The sequence below is a fragment of the Typopeltis vanoorti genome, chromosome 22, assembly GCF_054136105.1.
Source record: "Typopeltis vanoorti isolate ZY-2024b chromosome 22, IOZ_Tvanoo_1.0, whole genome shotgun sequence".
NCBI lineage: Eukaryota > Metazoa > Arthropoda > Arachnida > Uropygi > Thelyphonidae > Typopeltis > Typopeltis vanoorti.
The window spans coordinates 56,178,676-56,199,721 of record NC_143570.1 but is presented as its reverse complement, the minus strand read 5'-3'; the positions used below and the strand labels follow the sequence as shown (position 1 = coordinate 56,199,721).

General features: G+C 38.3%; 1 protein-coding gene across 1 annotated transcript in view; it reads left to right on the top strand.

The window, feature by feature from the left end:
* The window catches only part of Vps50 (vacuolar protein sorting 50), a 664,618-nt gene that overhangs the window by 403,423 nt on the left and 240,149 nt on the right, over nt 1-21,046 (top strand). Inside the window, exons 13-15 of the mRNA XM_090411754.1 lie at nt 2,791-2,889; nt 15,107-15,197; nt 17,629-17,841. Of these exons, the coding sequence (XP_090267880.1) occupies nt 2,791-2,889; nt 15,107-15,197; nt 17,629-17,841 (403 nt within the window). The remainder of the gene's footprint in view (nt 1-2,790; nt 2,890-15,106; nt 15,198-17,628; nt 17,842-21,046) is intronic.

Sequence of the window (21,046 nt, the reverse complement as noted above, 5' to 3'; positions counted from 1 at the left end):
TAAGGGAAGGGTCACTACCCAGACCGGTTTCAACCTTTATTGAGGTCTCCTCAGTGGGAGCCAGACCCAGAGGTGGTGATACTAAGGTGGAAACAATGGAGAAGTCATATTTACCTATACGAGTTGCCAATTATTAAATTACTCTGGATTAGAGAAAAGATGTTGGAAGATTTTCCACTTAGTTAGACTATAACATATTTAGTTTAATCGTTTATCCAAGCGTAAGCAAACAATGCACTTAAACGAGTTTGCCAAAACACCTTTTTGCAACTCCTATAGGTAAATATGACTTCTCCATTACGTCCACCTGAGTATCACCACCTCTGAGTCTGGCTCCCACTGACGAGACCTCAATAAAGGTCCAAACCGGTCTGGGTAGTGGCCCTTCCCTTAATGATGACAGCTTAATCCACCTTTACCACGAGTTGCCTCAGTCCTGAAGATACTTCAGGCGCAAACTTTGTTTGCTTACACTTCGATAAAGGATTAAACTAAATTTATTATAGGTCTAACCAAGTGGAGAAAAACTTCCAACAAGTGCAACTACTTGGGATTCGCCAAAATTTTCCATGGCATATGTCCAGAGATGGGCGATATATGAGAGCAGGTCACCTGTTAATCGGCATCGACAAAATCCATACCAGTGGTCGCTTAATATCTGGGTACCTTCAGGGTAGAGTAGGAGTTGGGAATTATTGGTGTTCTCCATCACTTTAGATAGGATTGAGGTGAGTGAGATAGGGCGGTAGTTAGATGGCAGCGATTTGTCACCCTTTTTTTGGAATGGGTTGAATATAGGCCAATTTCCAGGCTTTGGGATAAATACCAGTGGAGTATGAGAGTATGTACAGACAGCATAGGATAGGAGACAATTCTGCTGCATAGACCTTCAGGACAATTGGAGGAATGCCATCAGGGCAAGGAGCTTTTTTGTGTCTAATTTTGACAACAGGTTTATGATCTCTTTCTGGCAAAAGGACAGGGGGCATTGTATGTTAGGCAGTTGGAATGACTGGGTAGGGGGGGGGGGGGGCATTTGCCATTGTCAGTTATATGAGCATTGGAGACAAAGTGTGAAACTTGGAGATTAGCTTTTTCTGTGAGTGATGTTGCAATTGAACCATCTGGGCATGATAGGGGTGGGAGTAGTGTGGGGCAAAAGTTGCGACCAAAAGGCATGGCTGCCGCTAGGACAGGCTGCAAGTTTCCTGCTTTTTTCTTGTTCAAATTCTGTTTTGGAATCATTAATAATTTTTTTTTGCATCTGTTTTGGACTTCAGTATAGGCACCAAAGGAGGATGGGGTTCTTAATTTGATCCAGTTGTGGTATGCCTGATTTTTCATTTGTACGGCCTTGGCACATCTTTTGGAGAACCAGCATTTGGATATGGGACGGCAGTTCAGAGAAGTGTGGGGAATGTATGTTTTCATGCCATTGAGGATTACTTTGGTGATACGTTTGGTGCATATGCTTGGTTTGGAAGACTGCAAAGTCCAACCATGGAAATGAAGCATAGTATTCTTGGAGGCTGTCCCATTTGGCACTGTTATAATGCCAAACTACTCTTGTATGAGTATGACTCTGTAAGCATTGTTGCATGGGGAAGGAGATGAGCACTAGGTTGTGGTTGGAATTGCCCAGGGGGCTCACTACATTCACTGTATATTTGGAAGGGTCATTGGTAAGGAAGAGATCTAGGGTATTTGGGGAGTGATTTGGGTTATCCGGTATTCTGGTCAGCTTGTGAACAATTTGTGTCATTAGTGATGGCAGATGTTTCAGCATCTCTGCCTGCAGGATCTGCACAACTGGAAGAGGAAAGCCAGTTGGTGTTATGGACATTAAAATCACCTAGGAGGATGATTTCACTATTAGGAGACTGGAGATTTGGGACTGGAAAAAATCAGCTTTTATGGAGATGAAATTAAAGAGCTCAGAGTGGTTGGTGGTATTAGGAGACAATAGAGACAGCAGATGAATTTGACTGAGTGGGGAGGGATATTTTTAACCAAAGGAGGTCACTCTTGGGTCGAAAGGAGAGTTAAATAGTATATAGTTTGAATGGTTGAGATAGTTAGTGCTGGGGGAAGGTGAATAGTTTTTGTTAAGAAGAGTAGGTGGGGTTTAGTTGACTACAGATGATAGTGGACACTATTAAGGTTGGAGTTGAGACCACGGATGTTGGTGTAGCGGATATGCAAGGTTCTGTGAAGCATGGCTTTGACCTCAAGGGTATTGCACATTTCCTATGCAGTGCTGTCTATACAGGTCTCCTCGGTGGCTACTAGTGACGTCACTTGGTTTTTGCACTAGTTTGGACTGTTTGTAGTCTGTGGTCCAGCTGTTGTCTCCATTTTTGCGTTTTTCATCTAGCTGTCTTCGGAGTTGGTGTCTTTGTTCCCTTTGTGCAAAGGTTAAATCAGGTCGAGCACGTACACGCGATTGGGGGGCAACTGTCTTTTAGCTTGCTATTTATCGCCGTTATTAATTTGGATGTGTTTGTCGGTGTATCACAGTTTAATTTCACGAGACGTGGAAAATTCGTTCCATCCTTTCTTTTGTTTATGGGTCCGAAACGATGGCATTTCGTGGTATTTCTGGGATTGAAGTTGCATTCACCTGCAAGTTTGCTGGCATCTGCTTTTAATGATTTACCATTTTCCTCCAGAAAGTTCAGAAGTTCAAAAAGTCTTGTGTGTGTGTGTGTGTGTATATATATATATATATATATTTTTTTATTTTTTATTTTTTATTTTTTTTTTTTCTTCTTATTTTCATCTTAAATTTAGATTAATGGATATTGGTGAAGAATTTTGTGGAAGCAAATCTGAAGATTTACAAGAATCACTAAGGAAACAATCTGTTAATTACTTTCGAAATTATCACAGGTGAGTTTGATTTTTTTATTGATTATAAATTCTTAAGGTATCAAATAAGTCATCATTCACCATGAAAGAGAGAGAAAATATGTAAGGAAAACTAAATTGTTTATTTAAATGTAGTTAAACAAAAGTCATGGGAAAACTTTGGTAAGAACATAAAAGAAAAATAACATCTCATATTCTGTGGTTAAGCAAATGTTCATTTCACTTCCTGTATAGAGACCACAAGTGTCTCTATACCAAAACCACTCGTCCTTGTTGGCCGAGTGGTTAGCATATCTGCTCTCCAGCCAGAATGCTGCTTGTTTGAATCCCGCCGTGGGCATGGATGTTTGTGATTGTCTGTGAAAATACTAATTTTCACAGACAATCACAAAATTGTCTGTGAAAATTTTTAATCTTTAACTCAGGGAGTTAAAGATTAAAAATGGTTGTGATGGGCGGTAGTTGGTGTTGGTATACTTGCGGTTCGTTGCTGGATTGAGTGGTGGAGACAGAGTTGTAGAGCAGGTGCCCTCCCTCGATAAGTCCTTGGACTCCCTGGAGGTGTCAGATAATAATAATAAAAAGGCAAATAATGTGAGTATAGTAGAAGATAAATATCAAGGAAGGTGGCAAAAGTTTGAAAACATTTACCAAACATTGGAGATTCATTGGCAGATCCTGGAAAATAAACCATGGTTGTTTCAGCCAGAGAGGTATGTGGTGAAGTTCCTTGCCAGAATAGAAAAATCAGAATGCCATGTTAGACTCAAGGAGTTAAAGAAATATTCAAGCAAAAGTTACTGGTAAGTAAGTCAGCTTGTGCTCTTTGAGAATATAGAAAAAATGTAAGAAAGCAAAGCACTGCATAAAATTATCCAAACAAAAGTCATGGAGAGACTTTGGTAAGAACAGAAAAAATAAATATCAGGATGGCAGCAAAATATTTTTTAAAAGTATTGGAAATGTTTAAAAATGAAAGAGAGAGTGCTGTGAAAGGAATCAGAGATGAAAAAGATGAAAAATGTAACAAAACAAAATTGAGTAGATAAAAGAAAAAGAGAAAAAAAAATTGGAAACCTGAAATGTGTAAATGCAGCTGGAGTAGATGATATTCAACCAGAAAGGCTATGGGGTTACAAAATTTTTTATAGTGACTACACTACCAAATTCAAATAACCTAATTAGAAGATAAAGCAAGTCCTGCAAGCTAGCTATTAGATCCTATGCAGAACTAAAGCTGATAGTAGTGTGTGAAAAGGATTCTGACAAGCTAACCAAAAATCCTGTTGCTATTTATTCTACCATGTTAAACTGATTCTTCATCATCATGAATTATCTGATATGTACCTTCAAGGGGTGAACCGAATTCTGTACACTTGATAGTACTGCATGATTAGATTTGCATTTTTACTAGCTACCTTTTAACAGTTTCCTTCCAAATTAGTTATTTGTTTAGGTTTCCAATGTGGCCACATCTAACATTTTGGCCTTCTAAGGCACTCTTAAATTCATCAATCCACCTTGTTCTTTGTTGTCCTCTGGATCTTTTCCATGGTATACTGACACCAGAAATCTGCTTGTTAGCCTGTCCTTTCCAATTCTGTTCAAGTGACCATTTCCACCTAGCTTGCTCTGCTCACATGCCTCATGGCTAACAGTGTCAATTTCCTTTCTAATATCTTCATTTTTAATATGATTCTGCTATTGATGTCATTGTTCATTCACTCTCTTAATTTTTTTCAGACCTGTCATATCTGTATTCTCTAGTCAGTTAGTGCTTTCATTTCTAATCAAGCTTTCACATTCACAAATTAAAATTGGATTGAACTGTCTTATATACTGCTAGTTTAGTCTTTTGGCCAATTTTTCTCTTATTCCACATAAATTTAATCAGCTGACCCCACAGCATACCATCTTTGTATATTCTTTATCTATTTGCAAATTTAATTTGCCATCTTTAGTAAAAATTGTATGTAAATAGCTGAAATATTTTATTTGTTTTGTAGGTTCCTTCCTATTTTCATATTTTATCTTTTTTATTGCTGATTTTCATATCAAACTTGTTACAACAGTTGTTCAATTCAGTTAGATACCAACTGGATTCATTTGGGAGTATAAATCATCAGCATAAAGTAAAGGGCTAAGTTGAATATTTCCAATTTTGATATGAAGTTTAATATGATGTAATCCATATAGATGAAAAATAACACTGGAAATAGAATGCATCCTTGCCAAACCATTTTAATGTATTTTCTTCAATTCTAACAGCTGATTTTACAATCGGTGGGTCTCTAACTGAATTGACAACATGGTAGGCTTTATGTTGCAATGTAATTTTTCATTTACATCATACAATTGTATGGTGCTGAACAGCTTTTACCTTGCACCTTGTCATATGCCTTTTCCAGATCTACAACGCTTAAATGCAGTTCCTTGTTGTATTTCCAAGATTCCTCAATTATAAGCTGGACTTAAATGAACATAAATACAGATTATTGTTGTATTTCCAAATTTCCTCAGTTATAGATTATGAACATAATCTTGAAGACTTCAGTGTTCATAATTTAAACTTCACAAATTAGATCAGATGATATAGTGAAGTATATGTTGTTAGTAATGTCACAGCACAATTTTCCATATAATAACTAGAATACCATGTTGTAATAGGTTTCACAGTATGATAAGAACAAAGATGGTTAAGAGAATAACTATTTATTAACTTAAAAGCTAATATTTCGCTGGTATTATATCCAGCATCTTCAGAGCACACAACACAAAGTTTGTTACAAATGCAAGACAACCACAATCTGATGTAACAGTGGGGCTAGTATAAGTGATTGCAGCATGAAATATTAGCTTTTAAGTTAATAAATAGTTATTTTCTTAACCATCTGTGTTCTTATCATACCGTGAAACCTATTACAACATGTCTGACGAACACATAAGCCTATCCACGCGTATAACTAGAATACCAGATAATCCTCATCATTCTTCCCACACTCTGGACCTTTTCTTATCTGACACTATGCTTATCCATGTTTCCTTTTCTATGGAAGGATCACTGCTCAGCTAGTCTCCATCATCTGTCTCCTTTTGCACTATAGTGCACCACATCAAATGCTTCTCTGATTTCTACTCTTCATTTCAATTATTTGATCACTGTTTTCATTCCTGTGATCCAAACATTTATTCTAGGTAAATGACTGAAATCCTTTTGGAATGGGGCATTCATTCTGTACTCCTACATCAAACCCTTAATTATCCAAGCCCTGTTTTTCTAAGCCAAAATACTCCATGATGAAATGTCACCATAACTCAAATGACACAAGTCAAAAATCCCAGCACCTCACCTATGCTGTATGAGTTTTTAATGGCACTTGTGACATGGTAAAGATTATCAGATACATATAGAGAAGAATAAAGAACAATATTTTTATTATTGCAAATAATTTGGCTATAAATTAACAGACCATCAGCAGTGCATCAGCATAATCACAAGGTAAAGCTAAAACAAAGAGTGTTAATCCTATTTACAGAGCTGAGCCATGTGCTGGGATGCCACCATATGGTTGTTACAAAATCAATCATGTCCTTAAACTTTCTCACTTTCTGCAGGAGTGAGGAACTGCCCATATCTGATGACAACCCATTTTCTTCATTGCCAGGTTGACCTTGGTTCATTTTTGTTTCTAAACAAATGAGTGAAACTTGTGGTCGAGAATACATCTGTTTTTATTGGGCTATTATTAAATAGAATGTCTAGATATGTTGAAAACACATTGAAAAGATTGAGGGAGTCCTGCAAATACTGAGAGCAAGATCATATTTGGCAGCTGATTGTTCATTGCATATGAACGCACGGCTACAGTTGACATAAATACAGTGAGCACTTGGTGACCTGATAGTTTCTTTAAATTGTGCAGAGTTAGGAATTATCTTTGAGTCACAAAATCTGGCCTTGCTCATCCTCTGTTCCAATACTCACCCTTTACATTTGCGCCATTTCAGGTTTTAGCAGTTATTTAAAGAGAGTTGGGGGGGGGGGACTTCTACACCACCCAAACTTAAATCTGAATGATTGCTTATCCATTATCAATATTTCCAAGTTTCATCCTCATAAATGACAATGGCATGCAATAGAGTGCTCACCCCCCCCCCCCACACACACACACTTGCCAGCCTGCTTGGCTGAGTGGTTAGTATATCTACTCTCCAGCCAAAATGCTATGGGTTCAAATCCTGCCAAAGGCATGCATACTTGTGATTGTCCTACTAACCATTTACCATATCTACTGTTGAAACCTGTGTCTTGGTGCAGCATGACCTTTGATGTCTTTGCACCATAAAAATTAAATTGCCACCACTTGTTCCCTCCCCCACCCCATTTTTTTAAAAATATAATGCTGTGCCATTCAATCCTTTTAATTATCTAAATTTTGTTAATTTTTGTACTCCAAATCATTTTAATTTTAGTTTGCGTACCTGCTCTCCAAGCAATGATAGGGGGGGGGCGCTGTGGATTGAAATCCTGCCGTGGGCTTGGATGTTTGTGATTGTCTTTAAGTGGAAGATGAATTTCATCGCCCAGTTTGAAACCACCACCCCACTTATTTGGAGGACTGAAGTTGCTTGAATAAGTTCCATGCTTGGTCTCTAGAACAGGGTTTCCTGGCTATGCAAAAAAAATTAATTAAAATACAATATATATATAGATAGATAGATACATATATAAAATTTATAAAAATATTATCAAATGTACTATAGGTTTGCAAATAGCCTTTCATTGTGGAAACAACATAAAAAAAAGCCTCTGATAAGTGCTAATAAACTCGAATAAAAGTCTCCTCAGTACTTCTCATTGCCAAACTTCCACCTGCAAACTTATAGCTGAAATCAAGGCCCTAAAATCCTTGACATGAAACAACCAGCTCACCATAACTAAAGCAAAGACAAAGCTGTAGTAATCATGGACAGTACTGAGTACAAGAAAAATTCTCCCTTCTGTTTGCAGGATCAGACCACTTCTGTTCCCCCTTCTCTCTTTTCCGTGCACTGTGAGTGATACCCTTCAAGGTTATGGTAAACATACTTGAAAACCCATAATCTCTTCCCTTTTGAAAGGTACATCAATTAAAATGGTGGTGTAGACTGCCCACCAGTTAGTGAATGGACCCGATCTTGTCGGTAGTGAGTCAGGCGGCTTCCTGGTCAGCTGAGCTGATGCATAATCCCACTGCCACATACTCTGCCTGGTCATGCCTGGAGAGGGAGTCCAAGTAGTGGTATATTGGGGGAACACTGTTGAGGCCACATCATGGCATGGAGACTATTTTCTTTCTGTATGGATGCATCCAAGAGTGTCTTCTCTCACTGCATGTCCCCAATATATCCTTCCATCTAATCATAATTAAATTTATGAAGACTCTTAAAAACAAACAATGACAGTGGTGACAAAAATTAATCTCCCTCAAAAACTAATCCCAACAATAAAGTCACATCATAACCAATTATAACATAGAAATCAAGCTAGAATCTCCTCACTAAAAATTCACTTTCACATCTGCTTTACTAAAATCTGTGGCATCAACATAAACATAAATGATGTTCACCATCACTTGCAGTCTTCCATATGAGACATCTTACTCTGGACAGATACCCAGATTGCAGCTGCATCTATTACTGTTCACCTCCAATGCTAAAACTTCACACTTCATGATTCCTTTCACCACAAAGGTAGCACCTGTGCCTTTGTGAGATTTGATGGCCTGCCAGTCTTTCTCTCTCTCTCTCTTTTCAACCTATTGCTTTGTGGGTAGCATGGATTGTTGGTAGTGGTTTTCTGTTTTGTGCTGTTAGTTTGACTGTTTGGTAGCTTTGTCCATTTTTTGATGTTACTCGTGTATTGGGTTCTTGGTCTCCCTCTACCAGGTCTTCCCTCCATCATCCCCTCAATCAAATTTGTAGTCTAGTCTGGGTTTCTTAATAGGTGTCCTATCATGTTATTTCTCCTTTTTTCTAATGTATGTAGTAGATCTCATTTTTCTTCTGCCTTTCTTAATACTTCTTCATTTGTAACTCTTTCTGTCCATGCAATCTTCAGCATTTGGCACCAACACCACATCTCATATACTATAAGTCTTGATTTATCTCTTTTTTGGAAAATCTATGTCTCTCCATAGAGGGCCACATTCCAGACAAAGCCTGCCAGAGAAGGGCTAATTTAGAATCCTCTGCTTTTGACCTTCTCTGGCTCAAGGTTTCCTTGTCCCATTTAACAAAATTCATTTGTTGCATTTACTGGTCTCCAAACACTGATAAACACTCAGACCTCTTCAAATTCCTTTCCATTATATATGAGCCTGGTAGCTCAGTGGATGTGGTGTATGCACATCACAGCACTTGACCGCACAAAGGAAGACTTGCTTTTGAATCTATTTGGTGACTAGAGGAAATTTTTGCTGGCCGAGTGATTAGCATATCTGCTCTCCAGTCAAAAGACTGCGGGTTCAAATCCCGCCGTGGGCATGGATGTTTGTGATTGTCTGTGAAAATACAAGTGGTGGTGGTCGGCGATAGATGGTGGATGCGGTTACCTGTAGATGGAGTAGGTGATGAAGACAGAGTTGTAGAGAAAGTGCCCTCCCTCGATGAATCCATGGATTCCTTGGAGATGTCATGTAATAATAATAATAAAACCCCAACCATCTGCAATCCAGCTATCCAAATAGTGAGATCATCTTCCTAGGCAATTTCAACATCCACAATCCCAACTGGTTCCCCTTTTCCAACACCACTGACTGAACTGGACGAGAAAGAGGTGTCTGTTATAAATAATGACCTAATGCAAATCGTACATAACTGCTCAAATTCCTGATAATGCTTTTCGCTCTCCAAATACTCTGAATCTCTTTTTTGACCAGTTTACTTTCCAGATGCACTGTACAGGTCAGCTCTCTTCTCGCTCCCACTCAGACCATAATCTCTTGTACAAGTCTCCTATCTCACAAAACACCCTTCCTCCAACCACTCCCAACCTCACATTCTCTAGCACTAAAAAGAAACCAATTGGAATGACTTCTGGAATTTCTACTCCTCCACTTCTTCATCTGACCCCAACACCTGTTCTGCACGGTTCACAGAAATTATCTTCACTAGTATGAAGGCCTTCATCTCCTCATTCAACCCAAAATCCTCATGTGCTTTTGATACCTTGTTCAACATGAAGCGTATCAAAACAATTGGATTAAAAAAATGAGTTTACCTCATATGGTGGTTCATATCAAGGACTTCAGCTCATACTTGGCCTATACGAAACCATGTGACATATGCAAGTCATCAGCAAATCCAAATCAGCCTTCATAAAGTCTGATTTGAATCTGCTGAAAACTTGCCTTCTGTCAAAATGGAAGTTATTTGTTCTGGTTCCTGGCTAATGCCACTGGATGTAACTTCTGCACTTCATGCACCTGCATTTCCACCTCTCTCTCTCTCTCTCATCCTTATTGTACCACTGTTACTTCAACCATAGATAAAGCTGACCTCCTGTCATTACTCTTTCCCTCAAGCTTCTTCATGGATGACCAAGGGAAATCACCTTCTATCATAACAGAATCCAGTCACCATATGCCTCCTGTAGTTTATAAAATAAAGATGCCAAGAAATTCTATTCTTGGTTTAATCCTTTATCCAAGTGTAAACAAAGTTTTTTGCATGTGAGATTCCCAATGATGTGAAGTCATTAGCCTCTATATACAAGTAGTCCAGTCTTGAAGATACTTCATGCACAAATTTTGTTTGCTTACACTTCGATAAAGAATTAAATCAAGAATATTTCTTGGCATCTTTTAGTCTAACCAAGTGGAAAAACTTCAGAAAATACATCAGAAAACTACTAAATAACTTGGACGCTAAAAAGTCTTCTAGTCCTGTTAGTATCCCTCCACTTATTCTCAAACATTGTGCTTGAGAGCTAACACCTGCCCTGCATCGTCTCTACAATATATTATACATAGCTGATACCTATTCCTTTGTGTGGAAGCAATCCACCCTGTTCCAAAAAAAGGAGATAGAAATCTACCATCAAACTACTGACCAATTACCATCACCTCTGTTCTCTCTCTGAAATAATAAAGAAAGTGTATCTTAGATTCAAGATCCTGGCAATGCCTACATCACCCACTGTGCACATGCCATGGAAAGGTTTTGAGAAACTTGTACTGTTACTCTTGACATTTCCAGAACTTTCGACTGTCTGGCATCAAAGCCTGCTAAACAAATTGTTATCCTTTGGTCTCACTACCACCTTCTGCAATTGGGTAGCCAGCTTTCTTTCTGGTCGCTCTCTGTGAGTTATTGTAGATGGCTCCCTCTCTTTGAGCTTCACCACTAATGACTTGAGACACTATGTGATAGACAGAGTCTTTTCCTCCTGCACATAAATGATTTACTCACAATCACCATTAATTCTATCCACAGCTATGTGAATGATAGTACTCTCCATTCATCCTACTCATTTGACAAACCATGCAGTACTCTGATATCCCAAGCTACATGAGTCTTCAATTAGTGCCTTAAACATTGATCTACACTAACCTTTGATGGGGAAAGGATAATCTTGTCACATTCAATGCCCAAGAATAGTCTTGCCTCTTCCTCTTGCGAAAGAGAAGAGACAAGACATCACAGCTCACATTCCCTTACTCTTGGTAACATACACATCACCAGAAAAAGATCAGATCTCTCTTCTTGGACTAATGTATACTGCCAATCTCTCTCCTGGCATAAATATATCACATTAATCACTTCCTCAACATCCAAAAAACTAGACATTCTCTTTTGTTCAAGATGTATTGTGCACCCAATCAACCCTTAATTTAAAATGCTTAGAATTCTGCTTACATATTTTGAGTTAATACCTAAGATTTCCTAAAATCCATTGATGCTGTCCAGAGGAGAGCAATTAAGCTCCTAGATGATCTCGTTTTACAGATTCACTTCAACAGGCATTTCTCTTCTGAATTGGCAACCATCATTCCTCCACTTTCTGTTGCATCTGTTAATACAACGGCAGTAGTTGCCCAGCATCCCTTTACTGTGCACTGCAAACACACTGAACCTACTTCTTCTCTTCCCTTTTATTCCATCCATCTCTGTTCTCTAGAACAGCTTTTCTCACAAAATATTCCCAAACAACTACAACCTGCACTCTTCAAAAACTCAATAAAATTCTATCTCCATCTTCATCTGCAGCTCACACATGGCACTGATGTGCTTATAGGTCCTTTAGCTTCTTGTGTATGGGGTAATATAAAAAAGGGGGGAAAATTAGCAGGAAATTACTCTGAATCCTAACAATTGCCAAATAACAAACTTAATCCCTTACTCAAAAACGTGATCAGCTGCGATGATGACACATCCACAAACTGAAAACCCATTTTCAAAAAACTCCCTGTTTCCTGTGGTCCATCAAAAATCCATAAAGGAGTCCAACTCAGACCCACAGTTGACTACATAGCTTCCTTACAATTGCATGACCAAATTTCTAGCTCATCTTAAGTTCCTGTACAGGCTACACATGAGCCTCTGTGAAACATTCATCAGAATTTCTGACAAAAATAAAAAAAACAACTAACCCTTCTGCCTACAGACATCATAGTCAGTTTTGACCTCCAGTCCTTATTTACCAGTGTCTCTCTGGCTAACCATCTCCAACTGTTATCAGGTGAGCTCCCTCCAGACATATTCGAACCGTTTAACTTTGTCATTAACTCAGGCTGTTTCATCTACAGGAAGCAGTTTCTACAAATAGATTGGAGAAACTGTTGCTATGAGAAGCCCCTTGTTATCTGCACTTTCCATTTCTAATTAGAGCATCTTGATCACTCCCTGTTCTCTTCAATACAGATCTCAACCTTCCTTATGGGTACATTATGTGGATGATGGGTTCTGTTAGATATTTAAATATCTTAAAATAACTTTGTTTACAGAAGATATTATTGTTAGTCTAGTTAATTAAAACTAAAATAAAAGATGTATAAAAAAAATCATTATGTTGATAAAATTATGTTAAAATGATATTCAGCTGTAAAAAAGAATATAGGAGCAATATTCATAGTTTTGGTATTAGATAACTGCAGTTTGGTATTAGATAACTGCATTAAGCCTAACAATGGTTCATTCTTTAACATCAGTGCACACAGCTTATCATTTAGCAGCACGGAGAATCGACAAGATGTACATACCTTGGTAGGTTGTTGAAACTAAAACACCTATATATGTTTTTTTTAATACCGACTGCCAATAAACATTATAGTTGTATACCAATACTGAAAACTTTGCTTTGCTGTCTGTGATACCAACTGTCCTGGTGTCATTCACATATTTGCAAATGAGAGAATATACATTTTGATATAGAGATATAAAAAAAAATTGAATAGATAGAAGAATTAAAGGAAGAGTGAGGGGGACAAATTACTCCTTTTAAAAAATAGAGAATATATATAAAGAAGTTGTAAGAACCTGCAAAATGCACATTATTAGACCAAAAAAGAACAAAGATATTTTAAAAGAATTATAAAGTAAAATCAATAGAACATGTAAACTGAATGGCCAACACCTAATATCCTAAAAAAATAAATTAATAAAATATAAACCAATTGAAAAGAGAAGGCTGGGTAGACATTAAAAGAGGATATTAGATGGATAATGAGACTGGAACAGACCAATATGGTATGTATCTATAATTAGTGTTGTGATGATGATAGTTGTATATTGTGGATTCCTTTTTGTTCAAGTTTGTGTTGAGAAGTTTATGTATCTTCATCATTGCGATATTTTTTTATTTATTCATTTATTTTTTTTTTTTTTTGAGTGAAGATTGCATGGAAAGCCATTTGTGGAACTAACAGTTATCAAGTAAAAACATTGAAATGTTCCATAAGGTTGTTTTCCACTTCAATGCTGAATGGCTGAATTTTATGAAATAAACTGTTAATTTTACTAAAATAAAGAGCCAAAAGGCTTCAGTTCGGTGATGCAAATTTATAAAAATTAAGCGGATATTAAATCCAGCATTATTTGAAAGCCGAATATAGAAACTATAAAAGTTTCATATGAAATTTGACCAGAGAGCTTACGGGAATACACTCATTAATATTTATGAGTTGCCCTAGTATCGTCAAGTGTATTCCCGTAAGTTCTCTGGTTAAATTTCATACTAAACTTTTATAGTTTCTATATTCGGCTTTGAGATATATTTTTTGATATATATTTCTATTTTTTTGAGATGTATTTCTATATTCGGGTTTGATGATATAATACTATACCTGGATTTAATATCCACTTAATTTTTATAAACTTAATGTTTTTGATTCCTAGTCTCATGCTAAAGTCCTATTCATAGTGTCAGTATAGTGATAGCACCAGTTTTTCACAAAACATCAATCACTCACAACAAAGCCCTTTTACTCTAACCTCTGTAATGTGTTTCTGACTTCTTAATAATGAAATAATTGATTGTTGAAAATCATGATCTATCTGTTATGCCTTACAAATTATATCATCATTTTAATCTGTATTTTATCCTAACATAAGCAAAAAAAAGTTTTCACCTCAGGTATCTTCATGGCTAAACTTCTTATATAAAGAAAACAGTTGGCTTTATATCGAACCAAGCTCACAAAACATATTTGTTGACACTTATAATTTTTTGGAATTTTTATTTTGGAGAACTAGTCTGTGAGAGAGATTATGAAGTCAGTCCTGCTATTTCTCTCTCTCTCACACATACACACCAAAATCCACATGTAACAAATGATTTTCTTATTTATTTATTTTTATTTTTTAATTTTTTTTTTCATCTTTAGAAGTTTGCTGCATTGCATTAATCCTTTTGGAACAAGGAGTGGTTTTGAACAAAAATGTTTTTGGCATTTTATATTTCACTTTGATTACAAAAAAAAAGTGCCAAAATAGGATAAGCTCTATTTTAAATTCTTTATAAATTCTTTCTTGGTTTTTTAACCATGCTTGCGGTTTCGTGAAAATGTTTAAACATATATGTTGCGATCTCAGAAGGGTTAAGCTTCGCCTGGCTTCTAGTATAATGGATTGTCTTATAATGTAAAATTATTAAAAATTTAAAATATAATTACTGAGATTCTTCTTTTGTTAGAAAATTATTATTCAATTATCCAGTTAAAAGCATATAAAATTTTAACTGCTTTTATATATTAATAAGGGGCTGTATGGAAGAACTACGAATGTTCCTTGAAAATGAGAGCTGGGCCCTATGTCCCGTACGAGCAACCTTTACAACTGTCCAGTTGCAGGTTAGTGCCTATTATTTTTTTGGAAGTTCGTATATAAGTAATTAGACATACATACTGAATGAAAAATGAAAGCTCAATCCTGTGTCCCCTCTTTGCAACTTTCACAGCTGCTCATTTTTACATTAATGTTTATTATGCAATTGAAAGTTTATGAATAAGTAATTACACACACACAGTAACCCTCAGTTACCTAATTGCATTTTGAAATTGATTTGCTAGTTTGATGACTGACGGTACCAGTTAAGTGAGTGTATTGTTACCTACTGCTATTCCACAAGTCAGATTAAGTGACTCATTCAAGAATTCGGTTATTTGATGGTTAGATACTTCAGGGATAACTGTTAGTTTCTTTATTAGCAGTCTTACCCATAAAAGTATGGGGAGTTATTATTACTTTGGTATTGTGCAATTATGCCTTAATGACATTGCACCAATGAAATCCAAACTAGTTTCTTCCAAATGCAAACCAGAAGAAGATCACAGGTGGTATGCAATACAGTACTCTTAGCAAAAAAGGAGTTCAACTCTGACAATACTATACCTTCATTTTCTCCAGTATTCGTGGAGAAATTTGAAGAAATGCAGCCATCCACAGTGACACATAATGAATATTCAGAGTGGAAGTTGGCATTCTAGCTTCAAGTGCTGGGTGATTTATTTCAATCAATATATTCTCCCTCAGCTTCGATACAGCATTTGGCAAGGTCAATTAATTCATTAAATGAGTTTTTTATATCGGTTTTTGGGATACTGTTGAGGGTCGTGGTTACTGCCGCTTGAAAATTTTCAGTGGTGTCATATCGCTTTCCTTTCATCGGGAGATGAAGTCGTGGGAAGAGAAAGAAGTCACAGGGTGCTAAATCAGGTGAATACAGCGAGTGATCCAACACACAAAGTTGGTTTTTGCTCAAAAACTATCTCACATTGTTCGAACGATGAGATGGTGCATTATCATGCAAAAGTGACCAGCTGCCTGCATCACGATATTCATGCCATACACGACGAATTCTCGCTATCAATCGCTTCATAACTTCGAGTTAATACTCACCATTGACTGTTTGGCCAGGCAGAACGAATTCTTTGTGGATAATGCCCTTGAAATCATAGCAACAAATTGGCATTGTCTTTTGACTTCTCCAAGCGATGTTTTTTCAGATGCCCTTCTTCTGGTAGTCTCCACTCAGCACTCTGGCACTTTCTTTTGGGCTCATACTCAAAACACCATGTTTCGTCACCAGTAATGATCGTTTCAAGGAAGTTTGAGTCCTTACCAGCGGTTTTAATGAGGTCCTTGCAGTGCTCAATTCAATATATTTTTTGGTCATCAGTCAACTTGTGGGGAACAAATCGCGAATTCAATTTATGAAGGCCCAAACTCTCGGTCAAAATGTTGTGCACAGTTGATTTTGAAATCCCCAATTCATCTTCAATCAATCTCACGGAACGATTTCGGGTTTTCTTTGATGAAATCACGCACTTTTTGGATGTTAACTTCTCTCAGTCCAGTTTTTGGACGGCCTTGCTTTTCGTCATCGTCAAGCATCTCATGACCACTTTGAAATCTCTTAAACCACTTGTAAACTTGAGTATGGAATAAACATTCATCACAGTATGCTTTCGGAAGCATTTGATGCATTTCGGTAAAACTTTTACCAAGTTCACAAAAGTTAATCGCAGCTCTCTGTTTGAAACTCATTTTCTGACCATTCGTCAAAACACACTGTCACTCTTGGCACTATTACTCGGCTTCTACTGAAACAGATGTCATAAATAGTTGACACAACACTAATGAAGGTTGTCACTTTTGACAACAAAAAGATACTTCAGGTGACGCCACTAGTTTCTTCTATTTTAGAAAAATTCAGTTTCTTTTTGGACAGAGGGTGTAGATAATTTGATAAGTAAGCCTTTGTTTCAGACACAATCAGATGCTTTGGAAGTGTCCAGATTGACCGGAGATTCAACAAACATTTCCATAGGTTGTATTCATGGATGGGTGATGTCATCAAGGAAGTTCACTATGGATTACATTTGGTGGAATCCATATTGGTAGTTACTAATGAAATGTTGCGCTTCCTGTTGGCAAAAGAGTTAACTGTTGATGATGTGTTCCATTATTTTCGAGAGAACTGATGAGCACAGTGGGACAATAGCTTAATGGCTGACTTATCTTTATTTTTAAGCAAGTTTGCAATATATTCTCACTGACTACATTAAAATAGCAGTGTACTATGTTTGTCCCATGGGTAGTAAACCAGATTTGGACATTGCTGGCTTAGGTTATCTGAGTTGTTTACAGAAAGACTCACTGATTCAGTGGTACCTTGCTTCATAAAACATATGCTGCATTATGTTTACAGTGATAGTGTTTTAATTCTAAAGTGCCTATTGAATATTAATTGTTCTACTTATTTTATTTATTCATTTGCAGGAATTCAGATTCCTAAGAAATGCTTTAGGAACACGTATTGTAATTAGTCCTGGGTCATCGCCTGCTAATTCCAAATTGGAGAAAACATTTAGTAATGTCTCTCTTGCTTCTCGACAGACAACAGGGTACTTCAAAAGATTTCATCCTCAAGGAAATCCATTTGACATTCAAGCAGAAGAAGAAGGAGAAGAAGATTTAATGGCTCCTGAAGGGGTAGGAGACTTGAATTTATGAAAACAATTTGAGCAATAGAAGCTTTTGATTGGTCATCTGTTCTTTAATTTTGTTTTAATAATCACACATAATTTCTCTTTTTTTTTAAATTTAGTAATGGCAGAGGGCATTAAAAGTTTTATTAATGGCAGATCATTACAACCATGTGTGTTAAGAGCATGTCTTGTAAAAAAAACATTCAATCTCCCCCCCCCCCACACACACACACTCTTTTGGTTTTATTGCAGCAGCATTTATAGCTGAATGTACAAGAATTATAACAATATTTTACTCAAAAAAGTAAGTTTCATATTAATCTCAGTAAAGATTTTTTTTTAAGTCTTGACCGAGATCTGATTGAATGCCTCTTCATCAGCCACTCTGTCCACTGCTAGAAAAAGGCCTTCCACAAATTCTTCCATTATATCCCATCTTAAGCTCTTCTATGCCACTGAGTTCCACCTATCTTGTAATATAATCCTCCCAGTTTCTCTTCAGCTCTCTATAGCTAAAGAGATGTTGGATGAGATGTCTTCCTGTTTCTGTCTCTGGTATCTAAAGGTATATATATCTCTGGTATATAAAGATGATATCTGAATGCTGATATAGTATTCAGATATCATCTTTGTCCATTTCTGAATGATAGTTCTAGAACAGTGTTTCTCAATGTGGGGCATACGCCTCACAGGGGATGGGGGGCAATTAGAAAATGTGCATGCACATATATTTATACATATTGATATTATACTTTTTCAGAACTTGGCTGACTATTATGCTAGAAGGGGGGAGCATCAAAATCTTTGAGACGTTGAGTTGGGGCATGATCCAAAAAACGTTGAGAAACACTGTTCTAGAAGAATGACTTGCCCATTACCACTTGCATCTTTTAATGGTTGTTAAAATTTACCTCATCCTGATCTCAGCTCATGGAATATCTCTAATTCAAGTAGTGCACTTTCTGTCAAGTAGTAATTGCAAGTAGTGATGTTGCCATTTTTCTCTGCATTGAGAATGTTTTGTTTTTGGGCAGTTTCAAGGAAGCAGAGGGTTACAAGTGGGGTCCCATAGCACTCAGTACTGGGACCTGTATTGTTTAACCTTTATATCAATGACATTGTCAGTGGATTGCAATGGGGGGGTGGGGGGGGGGGGGGGTGGGGGGGGGGGGGGGTGGGGGGGGGGGGGGGTGGGGGGGGGGGGGGGTGGGGGGGGGGGGGGGTGGGGGGGGGGGGGGGTGGGGGGGGGGGGGGGTGGGGGGGGGGGGGGGTGGGGGGGGGGGGGGGTGGGGGGGGGGGGGGGTGGGGGGGGGGGGGGGTGGGGGGGGGGGGGGGTGGGGGGGGGGGGGGGTGGGGGGGGGGGGGGGTGGGGGGGGGGGGGGGTGGGGGGGGGGGGGGGTGGGGGGGGGGGGGGGTGGGGGGGGGGGGGGGTGGGGGGGGGGGGGGGTGGGGGGGGGGGGGGGTGGGGGGGGGGGGGGGTGGGGGGGGGGGGGGGTGGGGGGGGGGGGGGGTGGGGGGGGGGGGGGGTGGGGGGGGGGGGGGGTGGGGGGGGGGGGGGGTGGGGGGGGGGGGGGGTGGGGGGGGGGGGGGGTGGGGGGGGGGGGGGGTGGGGGGGGGGGGGGGTGGGGGGGGGGGACTGTTACCATTACCAACTCTTTTTGCTACTTCCTTCTTATAATCTAACACTTTTCATTCTCTGCTCATTCTACTTACAGGAAAACTAATCTTATGTACCTCCTCATTCACTACACCACTAGTATTTGAATCCCCACAGAGAACTAAGCTCGAATCATGTTAGCTTTCACATGGACATATTTCAATATAAGAAACCTTGAAACATACTCCAAACCTCAACAAGTATGGCTGTATAAATCTACAAAGATTTGGGAGACAGTCATCCTAAGACCAAATTAATATCTTTTTTTTTTTTTTTTAAACTTAGATGGCGCCTAATTAGGACTTTAGTCTTTGTGTTGCAAGCCATAATTACTCATTCTAGTCCCACTGTTACACCAGATTGCAGTTGTCGCGCTAATGTAACAAATTTTGTTTGTGTGCTCTGAAGATGCTGGATATAATACCAGCGAAATATTAGCATTTAAATTAATAAATAGTTATTTTCGTATCAATCTGTGTTCGCATTTGTAAGGTTAAAATTCAGTCAACATGTGCAACGAACACATAAGCCTTTTCACACGGTTAACTATTATTCACAAAGATGATATCGTATGTAAGGCACAACAATACGGTAAGTGGAAGGGAAAATTGGTGCTCCAACTGAACAGGTTAGCCTTCTTAAAAAGGTGCCAAAACACCAATTTAATACCAAATTGTATAAAAATTAAGAAAAAGTTTCACTCTGCCAAAGCCCAACGTATTTATAAACGAGCAAGTTTAGCGCTATTAAGGGAACAGTTATACGATACTCGCCGAGAACTATCAAAAATAAATTCTTCCATCAGTGCACTACGTGATATACTATCTAACATTTTGAACTCGGAGCTATGGGATATTCTGAACAGCATCTCCGACTCTACAGCCAACAAAGAATTTGCCAAAGTTAAAAACCGGCACCAGAAGAAATTTGAAATTCTCCAACAACACATTGCTATGCAGTGGCCGCAATTACATCAAGATGGCACTTGGTTAGACTATAATAAATTTAGTTTAATCCTTTATCCAAGTGTAAGCAAACAAAGTTTGCACCTGAAAATATCTTTCAGATGCAAACTACCCAGACTGAAACCGGTCTAGGTAGTGGCCCTTCCCTTAATGCATAGCAGTATACATGTCTACAAGGAGATGTGCTTTGCATTATGCGAGATACTGAGACAAGGAGTGATGAGAGCTTGGTCCACTTAGCTCGGAGTTGCCTGGTGTTACACTGCCTTACCTCAGTCCTGAAGATATTTTCTGGTGCAAACTTTGTTTGCTTACACTTGGATAAAGGATTAAACTAAATTTATTATGGAAATAAAACTGAATGTGAGAATTACAGAGGTATTTCCCTACTGAGTGTTCCTGGTAAGATTTATGCAAGTATACTTGAGAAACGGTTGAGACGAATTGTGGAAGAAAAGCTTGGTGAAGAACCAGCTGGATTCAGGCCAAATAGAGGTTGTCAGGATCAGATCTTCACTTTACAACAAATAGTTGAGAAATCATGGGAATATAACAAGGATCTGTATTTAAGTTTTGTCGATCTGGCA